The 12,605-nt window shown below is 45.6% G+C and overlaps 1 protein-coding gene across 1 annotated transcript in view; it reads right to left on the bottom strand.

Annotated features, from left to right (window-relative positions):
• Nucleotides 1–12,458, bottom strand: part of LOC8053533 — a 31,195-nt gene extending 18,737 nt beyond the window's left edge. The window contains exons 1-6 of the mRNA XM_029983365.4: nt 12,237–12,458; nt 9,936–9,969; nt 6,134–6,181; nt 5,936–6,000; nt 2,776–2,816; nt 1,526–1,568 (exon numbers count right to left, since the gene is read on the bottom strand). Coding sequence (XP_029839225.3) covers nt 1,526–1,568; nt 2,776–2,816; nt 5,936–6,000; nt 6,134–6,181; nt 9,936–9,969; nt 12,237–12,274 — 269 coding nt within the window. The 5' untranslated portion in view covers nt 12,275–12,458. The remainder of the gene's footprint in view (nt 1–1,525; nt 1,569–2,775; nt 2,817–5,935; nt 6,001–6,133; nt 6,182–9,935; nt 9,970–12,236) is intronic.
• Nucleotides 12,459–12,605: the final 147 nt, after the last annotated feature.

The following is a 12,605-nucleotide window of genomic DNA, read 5'->3' as shown; positions in this document are numbered from 1 at the left end:
GCATGCGCTGAGCGAGCAGACTTTGGCGCCGGGCGGCCAGACCATCACCGACAAAGAAAAATAACAAAACAAAAAAAAGAAAAGAAAACCCGCGTTTTCCGGCGCACAAGATGGACCGCACATGATGCTACAAAAAAGCGCTTTGAGAGTGCGCGCTGTCTCCGCGCCCGACCACGTGCTATGTTCTCCGCACTACTCCACGCAAGATTGGTTGCGATGGCTCGTGTCATTCGCTACGGTCCATCTCAACGGCGTAGAGGAGCAGGCGCATATTTCCACACGTCCGGCTTTGCAGCAAAGTTCCCGTGTTTAGCCGTACATCGGTGGTTTTTCTGCCATGGTGCCGCGCGCATTCGCTCGGGTCGAATTATCCGAAGTGGAGTCTTCCCGAGTTAGAACTATCGAACCTTTCCTCCCATAGAAATGTATGGGCACTCGCCAAGACTTTTGAACACGATCGAATTAAACGAAAAGTCGAATTAACCGAGGTCAGACTATTGAAAGCTTACTGTATTTGGTATTTGTCCTGTCCACTTTTTCTTGACCCCAGTCTGGGGTATTTATTATGGAAGACTTATTCAAAATTCAAGATTAAAACCGACATTTCACTAAGAGGTAAGGCCCAATGGAGTTGAATTGGGAGGGGGGAGAAGTCTTAAGGGCCTATCAGTTGCGGTTCCTTTTTTCCCATAACAAGTCTTCCAAATTAGAAACTATGTAAAATGTACATGGTTGAAAAAAACCCGAGACTGCGGGTAAACGACACAACACTAAAAAGTCTCAGTAGAGACTTTTTAGTGTTGCGTCGTTTACCCGCAGTCTTGGGGTTTTTTCAACCATGTGCAATGTACACCAGCTCGTTTGCGCTCTTACTTTTTGTTCATGTAAAATGTGTGCTGACCGACACCGACGAGCAATTGGATTTTGTATTAAAATCAAGACAGATTTAAGTTATTAAAACAAATTACGTAGTGAACAACTTTCTGTGCCAATAAACAAGTGAAGAGGGCACAGCCATGGCTTGCTTCAATGCTAGGTACACACGAGCACCAATAGAAAAGCTTAAAATGAATGTCGGACAGGCGGCTGCAAAATATGTTCGACGTCCGGTTGTTGGCGACAGGTTAAATAGATACCGAACCTAAACTTCAGATGCACGACAACGTTCACAAACAAGTTGAATAGTATGAATAGTACCTGAAAATGATGATCGCACAATTGTATTTCGAGAGGATGGCTGTATTTTTCATTTTGAATGCCAGATTTCGGCGGGCGCTTCAATTTTGGCCATCGGAGAGCGGAATGTGTCTCGGGACATCCATCGTGCCAGGTTGCGCCCGCAACGTCGCAGGATCTCTCGGAGTCTATGTACCGTAGTTATAAAATTTGCCACTTGGTGGCATTAACACATTACAACCTTGCTTTGTCGAGGTACCCGACGACCAAACGGCAGCATGACCGCACTAGGTGGTTTACTTTCAAACAGTCCAACCAAAAGACCGCAGGGAATGCGTCCATCACATACCAATCGGTGCCAACCGCAGGCTCGTGTTCGCCCCCTGAATCAGCTGCCACAGAAAGAAAAAGCACACAAATGGTTCAAACAATTGCTGGCCACCGAGGTGAACAATATCCACTGAAAACCTGACACCACTTACGAGCTACACGGTCTTGCTAAAACAATTCTTAAGGACTTTTCTGGGGGGCCCTAACAACAGCATTTACTACTAAGGTCGACCTATCAGCATCCCATTTTCAGCCATTTAACAGTTGTAACTTGTAAGCATCTACGAGCAAGATCGGTACGACCATAAAAACATACGCCCAACCTCTAGTATGTACCAGTCGCCTTTCGTTGTGGTTTGGCTACGCACATACGCTTGGGGTGTGCAAAACTGATAAGCAAGAGCTTCCTATCGTCAAAGGAAGAGCATCAAAACTATTAGCGTGCTGGAAAGTTTGTTTGGTGTCCAAAACTAATTCGTCAAATTTGAGACCCATCCTCTAAAGCAGTGGTCTCCAACTCATTTGAGTGTGGAGGCCACACACAAACGCCGGAAAGGTCGAGGGCCAATTTAAGACCCCGGGGGGATTTTTTGAGAGAAGAGAACTCGTGCTCTATGCTTTCGTAAACGTAAACTTTTGTGTACGACTACTTTGTACCTCGACCTAATGCGATAACAAGAACTAAAATGACACCGACACGCCAACATGCTGGCATTTTTAAACGAACAAGAAAACAAGTACTCCATTCCTGTTACTCAATTCACTTGCAAAATACCTAAGCTCAACACGTCTCTAAAAAACAACTAGTTATTGCTTCCTGGTGATTTTTATAACACTCTGAACCCGCGCTCGTAGGTTTATCTTCGGCAGCTGCTCCTGCTTATCGAGAGTTTGTGCAGTCGACATGCATCCTTCAACAAAGAGCTCGCGCTTCCAGCCAAGCAAAATTGTTCTACATTACAAAAAGCTGGAAAGGCAAAAAAAGAAAAAAAAAAAGTGGAACAAGGAGCAAGTGAACACAGGTAAGTATAAGCTATGTAAATATGTTAAAAGAGCAGAGCTACTTTTCGAGCGAAAATGAATCGGCAAGATGAGATCATTATAGCACATGTCATTTCTAGCGCTCAAAATTGGGAACAGAGAGTCGTAGCCAGTTGCCCCCACGCCACGTGTTTGAGACCCCTGCTCTAAAGTAAAAAATCAATGGAGTGTCAACATAGTGTAATGTGCTTTTTAAACGACACCGAAAGGAGAGCAAAGCAATCTCACCGACAGAGGAGCCAGCCTCGGCCGTGTCAGCTGGAAAGAGCCTGAAATGGAACATTTGCCCCGTTCGTTACAACGATTGTATGGGATGTACCTCACCGCTAGAGATGCCGCAAACTCAAAGTTCAAAAGTTGAACCAAGGGGTTAGAAGGCTTCAAATTGTTTCAAACTTGCTACATTGAGAAGTTTGATCATCTGCAAGCTTACCTGTTATGTTAAGGGATTCACCGATTTTCAAACGTTTAAACTTAAGGCATTGAAAAATGTGCCAATAGACCCTTTGCAAAACGTACAGTGCCACGACGGCAGGGAATTTTGGGAACCCTCGGTACAGATCACGCGCTTTCCCGTCGTGCCTCTGCGACTGCGCGCGTGTCCCAACATCTACCGGGCTACCGCCAGCAGCCATTGCAGCCATCCGCCGTCCCGCCCATCCGCCGAGTTGTACGTCGTTGGTGGCATACCATATCTGTGGCAGCGTAAAGGCGTCGCGACAGGTGAACTTGTTTCAATACGTTATTCGTCGTAACTTACATTCACATAATGAACTGTCACCGAATCCATCTAGTTTGCACCGCAACCGTGGCAGGTTTCGACCAGGTTTGACAAAGCGCTGGTGCAGCAGATGACAGAGCCGGTACAAAGGAGAGGGATGAGAAAGGGGCAGTCGTTGGCTCACCGCTCGCTCGACTCGGCTGCTCAAAAGTCGTTGCCGTGGTAGCCTGCGCCTGCTTGCGTATGCCACATGGTAGCGGGAGGAGGGACATACCAAGGACTCCCATTATTCGTCGCACGGCGCGCACTGGCTTTCGGAATTTTCACAAAGGGTCTATTTCTCAACCTCCGAAGTTCAAAAAGATGTATGAACTTTGAACTACTCCAGATGGTTCAATGATGAATCAAATTTTTCAAAAACTTGCTTTAAAGGGACCATGAAATGACCTTTTTACTTTTTCCAGATAACTTTTACATTAAACCGTCAATGTTCACTGAATGCCGAACAGGCATCCGTTTTCGTCTCGGTTTATTAACTTTTACACAAAAAATTATTGAAATATCGACTTTTTCATTTCTCCAACTGACCGCAAAAGAAGCCGTGACGTAGACAGTTTCCGGAACCGGAAGTTCTCTCGGCAGTAGGAGAATGGGAGTGTTAGCGGCAACGAGTTGGGGTGCGCCGGTAGGTTTTACTGCGCTGATGTCACCGACGTATTTCCTGAATCGGCGCCTCTCATCGCCGCATCGCAGCTGAGCGAAATTCAATGAGATATGTTGCGCTACAGCGACAGCATGGGACTAGTCCCATACGCCGGTATGCCTGTTGGGAAGTGCAGCGAGTCTTGTCACCACCCCGTCATTGTTGGCAGAAGGGCCGGCCCGTGTCAGTCGTTTGCAAAGCGACGTAGATGGCGTTTTTCGCGGCCTCGGAGATGCATGAGCGAGCCGACGTTAAAAAAGATACGTTTGAACTACGAGTGTCAGCAAGAGCCACGTAAATACCTGCTTACACTCGGAGCGGACGCGCGCGCTTGATGGAAGTCTTGTATTCGCGCTGTTGGTAAGCGCTTCGGGACCGTTCTTTTACGATTGCAACTCGATACTGACGCGACACTCGGCAAAGAAAGGTTGGACCGGGGTCGACAGTGACGTGCAGTCTGTCAGAATAAAAATGGCATACCAATAACAAAGTGTACATACCGTGTTACGAAGGCAATCCATACGGCGTTTATTTCAGCTCTATATCACACAAAACAAGAAGATAGAATCGACGAGAGTCCCTTTTCGACGAGTGTTCGTCAACACTGCCTCGGAAAACAAGGGGAAGAGATTGACCTCCTCACCTCTTAATCTAGAATTGAGGTCAGTGATCAAACTATAATACGGGAAGGGTCCACAAGGGTCGCGCGGGCATATTCCATTTAGCACGCCAGCCGGTCGTAGGCAGACGGTCTTGCGACGAAGCAACGCAGCGCCGAGTCGGAATGCCTGCTAGGCCTATACGCTTCGTCGGAGTCGGTGAATCCAGCGTTCTTGTTCGTCGTGGTCTGTTTTAAGTACTGTTTTCTTGCTGCTTGAAGTCGGCACGCGCGGGAAGAACACGTAGAAAAATAAACGTTCAGTCAGTCAGAGTTTTGAGAGGAAGGAAAACAAAGAAAATAAATGTTCGTCGGTCGCCGTCACCCAAGTAACCGGCGGCCCTGCCCTACTGCGCACGCGCAGTAGTTGCTTCGTTTACCACACGATAGATGGCGCTTGGCTCTCAGCATTATCAAATTTGGCAATTTTCGCCACACATCTCTAATTATGCTACAAAATGTGGATCTGAATATTATTTAACAAAACTTTTAGGAAACATTCGCCGGCTATTTATTGTTTACGATCGCGGTGCTGGTGAGGTAGGCTCTTACCCAATAGGCGATGTGGATTCGGCTGACGTGCACCGATTCTGCGTATGCATCGTAGTGAACAGGCGAAGGAAGGAAGGCGCAAAAGAGTCCAGTTTTCTTTTAAAAGTTCTACAGCAAATAATTTTTTTGGGCTCCCTAGTTTTGTGTTTTTGTGTTTCTTTTCACACCTTTTACGACGTGCGGTGGATGAAACTCGATTTTAAAATCATTTCATGGTCCCTTTAATCGCACCCTACATTACCTGTTTCGAACAATTAGCAACTGCTGCAAATTGCCAACGACCATGCTCACACTATGCGGACGAGAAGATGAAAATGGGAAAGGGTGGTAATGCAACTTGAGCGTGATTGTTGTTGTAGAAAACCAACAATCTACACCAAGTGCTCCAAGAAGCATGTGAAGCTGCCAAACCAGCAAGTGATCTGGTGGCAAAGGTGCGTTTTTGCCTCGAGCCTTTCCACAGCTCATGTGCGAGCTTCAAAATGAGAAAATACTGTTTTATGTAAAGATAAGCCCAAAGATATAAGGCAGGAGATGTAAATAAAACAAAGACATAAATTTGAAACTGCAAAACTCAGACCTGCGCAAGATTCAGAAACTTTGAACATCGCAAACTAGGAGTTTGAAAGTTGCCGAGTGTGCAAGCCCAAACCTGTCAAACTTGAATCTCGGGAGGCTTAGGACATCTCTACTTGATACCGTGCACTATACAGCAAACATAGACAGAGTTAAGAAATTCGCGAAAAGCACCCACTTGATTTGGGGAAGGTTCGAAAAGCTGACACGCTTGCTGGCCCGCCTTTCCGTCACGTCGACGATCTGCAGGAAGGAAGAAAGAGCGTCGGCAATCAGATTAAATCTACAGCCACTTGACTCACCGACACCAAAAAAAAAAAAAAAACAGCCACTTGTCACGGCCTTCAGAAAGCTGGTACATGACCTGGCAACTCACGGTGTTGTTGTCGGCGTCTGCGGTGCTGGGCTTTGGGACTTTCAGGATCTAGACAAGACAGAAATTTCCGCAATCAGACTTCTATCCCTCAACTTCCTTCGCCCAGAATAGGACTGACCCCTTTAAAAACCTTAACAATCATCAAAAAAAAAAATGTGATGACTCTGGCCTGCCAAGCTTCCATCGTACACGATCACACACCTTCGATTCGAACACATACTGCCGAATTCAAGCGCAGCTCTTGAGGTGGAGGAGCCAAGGACACAAAGGTCACGTGACCCCCCCCCCCTGAGATCACGTAACTGGTGGGGTCACACGTGACCCCCTCCCCAAAATCATGTGGGGGTCACGTAACCTGGGGGTGTCACGTGATCTCGGGGGTCACGTGACCTGCGGGGAAATTTTTTCCGCTAGATTCAGCGGGGAAATTTTTTCCGTTACATTCAGCGGGGAAATTTTTTCTGCTAGCTTCAGCGAGCAAGTTTTTTCTGCTAGATTCAGCGGGAAAGTTTTTTCTGCTAGATTCAGCGGGAAAGTTTTTTCCGCTAGATTCAGCGGGGAAATTTTTTCCGCTAGATTCAGCGGGGAAATGTTTTCCGCTAGATTCAGCGGGGAAATGTTTTCCGCTAGATTCAGCGGGGAAATGTTTTCCGCTAGATTCAGCGGGGAAATGTTTTCCGCTAGATTCAGCGGGGAAATGTTTTCCGCTAGATTCAGCGGGGAAACGTTTTCCGCTAGATTCAGCGGGGAAACGTTTTCCGCTAGATTCAGCGGGGAAACTTGTTCCGCTAGATTCAGCGGGGAAACTTTTTCCGCTAGATTCAGCGGGGAAACTTTTTCCGCTAGATTCAGCGGGGAAACTTTTTCCGCTAGATTCAGCGGGGAAATATTTTTTGCTAGATTCAGCGGGGAAATTTTTTCCGCTAGATTCAGCGGGGAAATTTTTTCCGCTAGATTCAGCGGGGAAATTTTTTCCGCTAGATTCAGCGGGGAAATTTTTTCCGCTAGATTCAGCGGGGAAATTTTTTCCGCTAGATTCAGCGGGGAAATTTTTTCCGCTAGATTCAGCGGGGAAATTTTTTCCGCTAGATTCAGCGGGGAAATTTTTTCCGCTAGATTCAGCGGGGAAATTTTTTCTGCTAGTTTCAGTGGGGAAATTTTTCCGCTATATTCGGCGGGGAAACTTTTCCGCTAGATTCGGCGGGGAAATTTTTCCGCTAGATTCGGCGGGAAAATTTTTCTGCTAGATTTGGCGGGGAAATTTTTCTGCTAGATTTGGCGGGGAAATTTTTCTGCTAGATTTAGCGGGGAAATTTTTCTGCTAGATTTAACGGGGAAATTTACCCATAATGCACTGCGCGGTTACGCCAAAGGCGACACCTCTCAAGCCGGAAACGGGCGCCTAAGATCTGCGCTCTAAAAAAGCAACTTTGGAATGTTTCCGACAATGAGAAACAAATAATGCATTGCCTATGCTAAAGGAAATCCCGAATGAAAGCAAAACACTGGTTGTAGCAATAGTTGTTCTTCGATACTTGTTTGCAGGTTCATGCAGCCAAACACACATGCTGTCCAACCCCTCGCCTCCCTCCCCCTCCCCCTCCCCCTCCCCCTCCCCCCCCCCCCCCCCCCCCCCCCCCCAAAAAAAAAACTCCGGAAAACAAGGTTGCTTAGGTGGGACTTTTCCTAAGTTATGATGTCCGAGACAATGAAACAACAGTATCTTTTTAAAGATGATACCGAGGCTTACATTCCTGAGTTGTTGAGATGTGTCTCGACATAGCTGCCAAGAAAAAGAGGGGTCGAAAAATGGGAAGAGATTTCCTCCACGCTAAACCCACAAGTGTTTTTACACCTCAAAAGTTGGCGGTAGAGACTTGGGAAAAAAAAAAACAAAAAAACAGCCTGAACTTGGGGAATTACTCTCTGTGTCTTCCCCAAGTTCAAGCTTTTCTTTTTTTCCAAGTAGGTACCAACATGCTCAACTTATCACAATTGGTGGTAGAGCTTACCCCCCCCCCCCCCCCCCCCCCCCAACCTACAGTCCCAGCTCCGCTACCACTTCAACCCTTATGCAACGCCAGAGCAAACTGGCACCTTTCCAATGGACCTTTTTCCAGTAAGCGTCTGCGCACGCGCACACCCTTTCCACTTGACCTTGACCGCCCTTTCGCCATTTTTGGGGGGCACTGTTTTCTCGCGACACTAATCTGTTCCTATGGGAGAAGGCGAGTCCGGGTGCCCTCCATTTGTAGTAGGCGGCGAAACCGTCATGGGGCACTCCTTACTGGAAAAAGGTCCATTGGGTCGAGTTTCCTCACTGACCCTCCCAAATAGGCTTTTTTTTTTTACTTTTTTGAAACTTATTTGGGGAATATATTTTTGTTTTTACAGAATGTTGAATCTTGTTCAACCTAGCACTTTGTTGTAAATACTGAGATGTAGAAATTAATAATAAACTCTGTATTTGACAATGTTTCGCTCTGTGTTCAACGACATTTAAACAATTAATTATGAATTTACCCATATTTAGGCAATATCAATATTTATGAATATCCTTTCCTTGCGACGACCATCAAAGTAGATTAGATCACCCCCGAATGTTTTCATGGATGTCTCTTCTGTCGAAGCCTTTTAAGAAAAATTGCTGGATTGGTTTTCTAACAAGTAGTTGAAATTCCTTTTCTTTTTTTTCAATAACCGTGTAATTAGAATTATGCAATGTATACTTCTTGTGCTATTCATCTTTGTAAATGTTATTGTATCCCCTCCTGCAATAACCCACAAGGGTTAGCAGTATTAGTTACTGTTCCAAACAAACAAAGGGTGAGAAAGGCCGCTGAAAAGAGACACCACTGCAAGGCCGAGGAGCCAGTGAACAGCACCATGTCTCAAAAAGTACAATACAAGAAATATGTTGTAGGTTGAAGGCATGCAGACATCAATTAACTTTTGCCCATAAAACAATGTCTTATAAATAAACAATTTTTTTACAGGGCATGCTACACTGTCACTTAGAACAAAATGTGTTTCGCATGCGGGGAAAAAACACCGGCACTCAAAAGGTTAACAAGGAATGAGACAGCAATATCACCTCGTCTTTGCAGCTTTCAGAAAATTGCTGACAGAAAATGGGCATTGGCATGCGAACAACCCAAGGTCGTAGTTGGTAGTGAAGGGGCTAACAAACTGAAATCACTTAAAACTGCCTTCCTAGGATGGCCATGATGGCAACCATTTAAAGAGAAGATAAAAGAAAAAACATGAACGTAAATTTAGATGGTGTGTTTGGAGAGGTGAAACGGAATGCCACATGGGTGCAACAATCATCATTAGGTTGAGTGATCCAGGATGGGCTACTTTACACTGCCTGGCACGATATATAAACTTCTCCATGTATTTCATAGTTTAAAAAATTTAACCGAGCTTTAATGTGAAGTTAGCTATGGAGAGTCTGCAATTTAACGAGGATGAAAATAGACACTCCTTTGTAGATTGTGAATGAAAGCGCATCGCAGAAATAAGCGGACCACTATCCGGCACAAAGGATTGGACGCCAACTCGGAAGGAAGGTTTTTTCTAGAAAAAATAGATAAATTACACACAAGAAACACACTCTGTGCATTTTCTGCTTTTCTAGTACACAAAACAATGCTGCAAGCCAGCACTTTGCTTGTATGTATAATTTCTCAACTTATTTTTCTATTTTATCGATTCGTAATCATCTCAACAATGGCAAGCAGGGGAAGGGAACAAGTTTTAAACCTTGCAGAAAGAACTGTCATTGAATCTGCTTTCTTACCGAAGATCGTCTGCGCTTTCCAACTTCGGCGGTGCTGAAAGCAGAAAGAGAAAAAAAAAAAAAATATGACCATCACGAGACCCGTTTTGAGGCACAACACAAGCGAAATCTACTTGCACCAGCCATACCTGATCCACCCTGTAATGCAAACAACTCTGTATACAATGATGGGATACTCGTTTCAGACTCAATTCTTTACTTCAATCATACTTTCCCGGGAAAGGTTCGACGCGAGTCTCATGCAAGGTGCTGACTCTGCAGAATATTAGTGCTACAGCGTTCACAGCATCAGTGCGAAGTTACGTTCAAGTCAGCGCTGTTGCGACAAGGCAACACATGCAAGACGGGCTTTTGATGGAGATGCCCGGCCGTATGGTCTATAGTCAGCGATTATGGACCACACAAGCCGAAAATTTCGCTCTCTGGTGGCTTTAATGCGGTATTCAATTTTTTCTCCGTGAAATTACATTTTAGAAACATTTTGGTGCTGACATCTTTATAACGGGATTGGAAGACCTATCCTGACAGTGAAGTCCAGCCTCAGTCTTCAACCTACCAGGTTTAAGTACCGAGGGCCAGATAGGGACCAATGCTCATTGCGAAGTGCGCGTTTTTAAGGTTTCATTTCTCATCTCGCCGAATTTCAACAAATAATGAATGTTGAGTAGGATGAAAAGCTTCCTTTGTGAAGAATGTGGTTAATTGCATGCTAAAATTTGGGAAATCGCAATATTGCAATATATGTAAAACAAAAAACAAAGCAACACCAAAAAAACAAAGTTATTGGGGATTTTCAATTGAAGTTGTGGAAATTGCTCTTCAACTCTTAGCTGCAAATGGGACTTCAATTTAATTCTTGCCTCCACTTTTTTTTATATAGATCTCAATGACTTGTGGTGTTAATATGCCGGGATCCGTGAGCTCAACACACCCTTCAGAGTGTGTTGAGCTCACGGATTGGGGACGATTCCTTCTGTTCCCGCTAGCTGTGTGAATTAAATCCAGACTCTAAAAGCGTGACAGTTAACTTCTCGAATGAGTGGTCAGGATGAGGAGGAGCCTACCCTCCCCTTCGTACCTCTTCTCCTCCTTAAGAGCTGAGCTCTAATTCAGCATTGCAGGGAGTTGGAAACGTCTCATTTTTTTTCCTGCCTCCTTCACTCCATTTTCTACTGAAGTAGTCTGCTGAGCCCCACCACTAGTGTATAGGCATTTAAATGTAAGCTTTTTGGGTTCAGTTTGTCAATTTTGTGTTTAAACTTTTCATGTATAAATATTTAAATGCCTTCCGTGCCCAATGCAGAACCAGATGCCAGACCTTCAGCGCTAAACGTTATCTCATTAAAAAGTTGTGATTTTCCGACATTTGCAATGGCAGGACAAACATAAATAGAGCAAGGAGCTTTAACGCGAGCACGGCAGCGTGCTTACAATCCACCTCTTGGCGAACATGTGCTGCCACCTAGACATGGGACTGGGTTCGAGACCGGAGGGCTGTTCATACTCTGTCGTAACGTCAATGAGCGCACACGCTCGTTCACGCTCACCGACGCCGGAATCGCTTGGCACGATTCCGGCGAACCTGCGAAGCAGCTAAATTCGACAAACGCAATGTCGGGTTTCCTGTGTGTTTTGTATTAACACTTTTATGACATTTAGGAGAAAATGAATGCTGGTTTTCACTCGTTATCACCATTTCCTTGTTTTCGAACTCCTAACCGCTACCCCGAATGGTTGTTTTGAAGCGTGACATGGCAACACGAGTTATCGATGGGCGCAAGCTACCGCCCATCGATAACCCATACAGACAATGCGGTTGCCACGGAGACGCGCATGCGCAAAGTGGGGCAGTGCGTCGGGGCGCTTGATCCACGCTGGACGGTAAACACCATCGTACGGGCGCTTCTCGGCGCGGCGAAGTGGCCGACGAACGTCGGTCTGCGCCGGCGCGCGTTGCGTTCATCGACGTTGGAGTATAAACAGCCCTTTAAGTGGCTAGTAAACAACGCACGCGCAAGGCCTCTCCCACCCGTTCGAAACCCAAAACGTCAGCCACATCCTGTTCGCCCATTAAGCCGCTATGACCCAGATACGGTTTCCCAAACTCGCCTTTGTCCCCATCGTGGAATATCTTCTGTCCCGAAGTCGACAGAAAGAAACCATCTTCCCTCTCTGCTCGGCCAGAAAAAAGTGAGAGAGGATACAACTACCATTTACTCTCGAACCGATGTTTCTACAAAAGGTCCATGACTTTCCAAAATTTCCAAAAAGATACAAGGGTGTGAAGAGTCGACGACTTACTTGTCCGTGGTTTCTGGAACGGCGTTGTTGTCTGCCATGGTAGCCGATGATTCCGATTCTGTCGTTCGTGTTTGCTTCACGACGCTAAGCGCATCTCACTAGCTGACGAAGCGATCAACGTATCACAATAATCGTGACTGGCGACTGTCGGATTGTCGAACGCAAACGAACGCTTTTGAATCTCGTAAACCGACCATGGGTCACGTGACTCCGCATCTGTTTGCTGATGATGATAACTAGGTTCGTATTTTGCGATGGTATTTTGCGTTGGTACCAACCTCGTTGGTTGGTACTTTCTAAAGTCTGACATCTGTAGAAAACTAAAACTGCCCAAATCAAAACTTGTTCGGAAATAATTTTAGTTATACG

This window comes from Ixodes scapularis, unplaced genomic scaffold (assembly GCF_016920785.2).
Source record: "Ixodes scapularis isolate PalLabHiFi unplaced genomic scaffold, ASM1692078v2 PGA_scaffold4__175_contigs__length_147842914, whole genome shotgun sequence".
NCBI lineage: Eukaryota > Metazoa > Arthropoda > Arachnida > Ixodida > Ixodidae > Ixodes > Ixodes scapularis.
The sequence above is the reverse complement of the archived record's forward strand: the minus strand, read 5'-3'. Positions and strand labels throughout refer to the sequence as shown.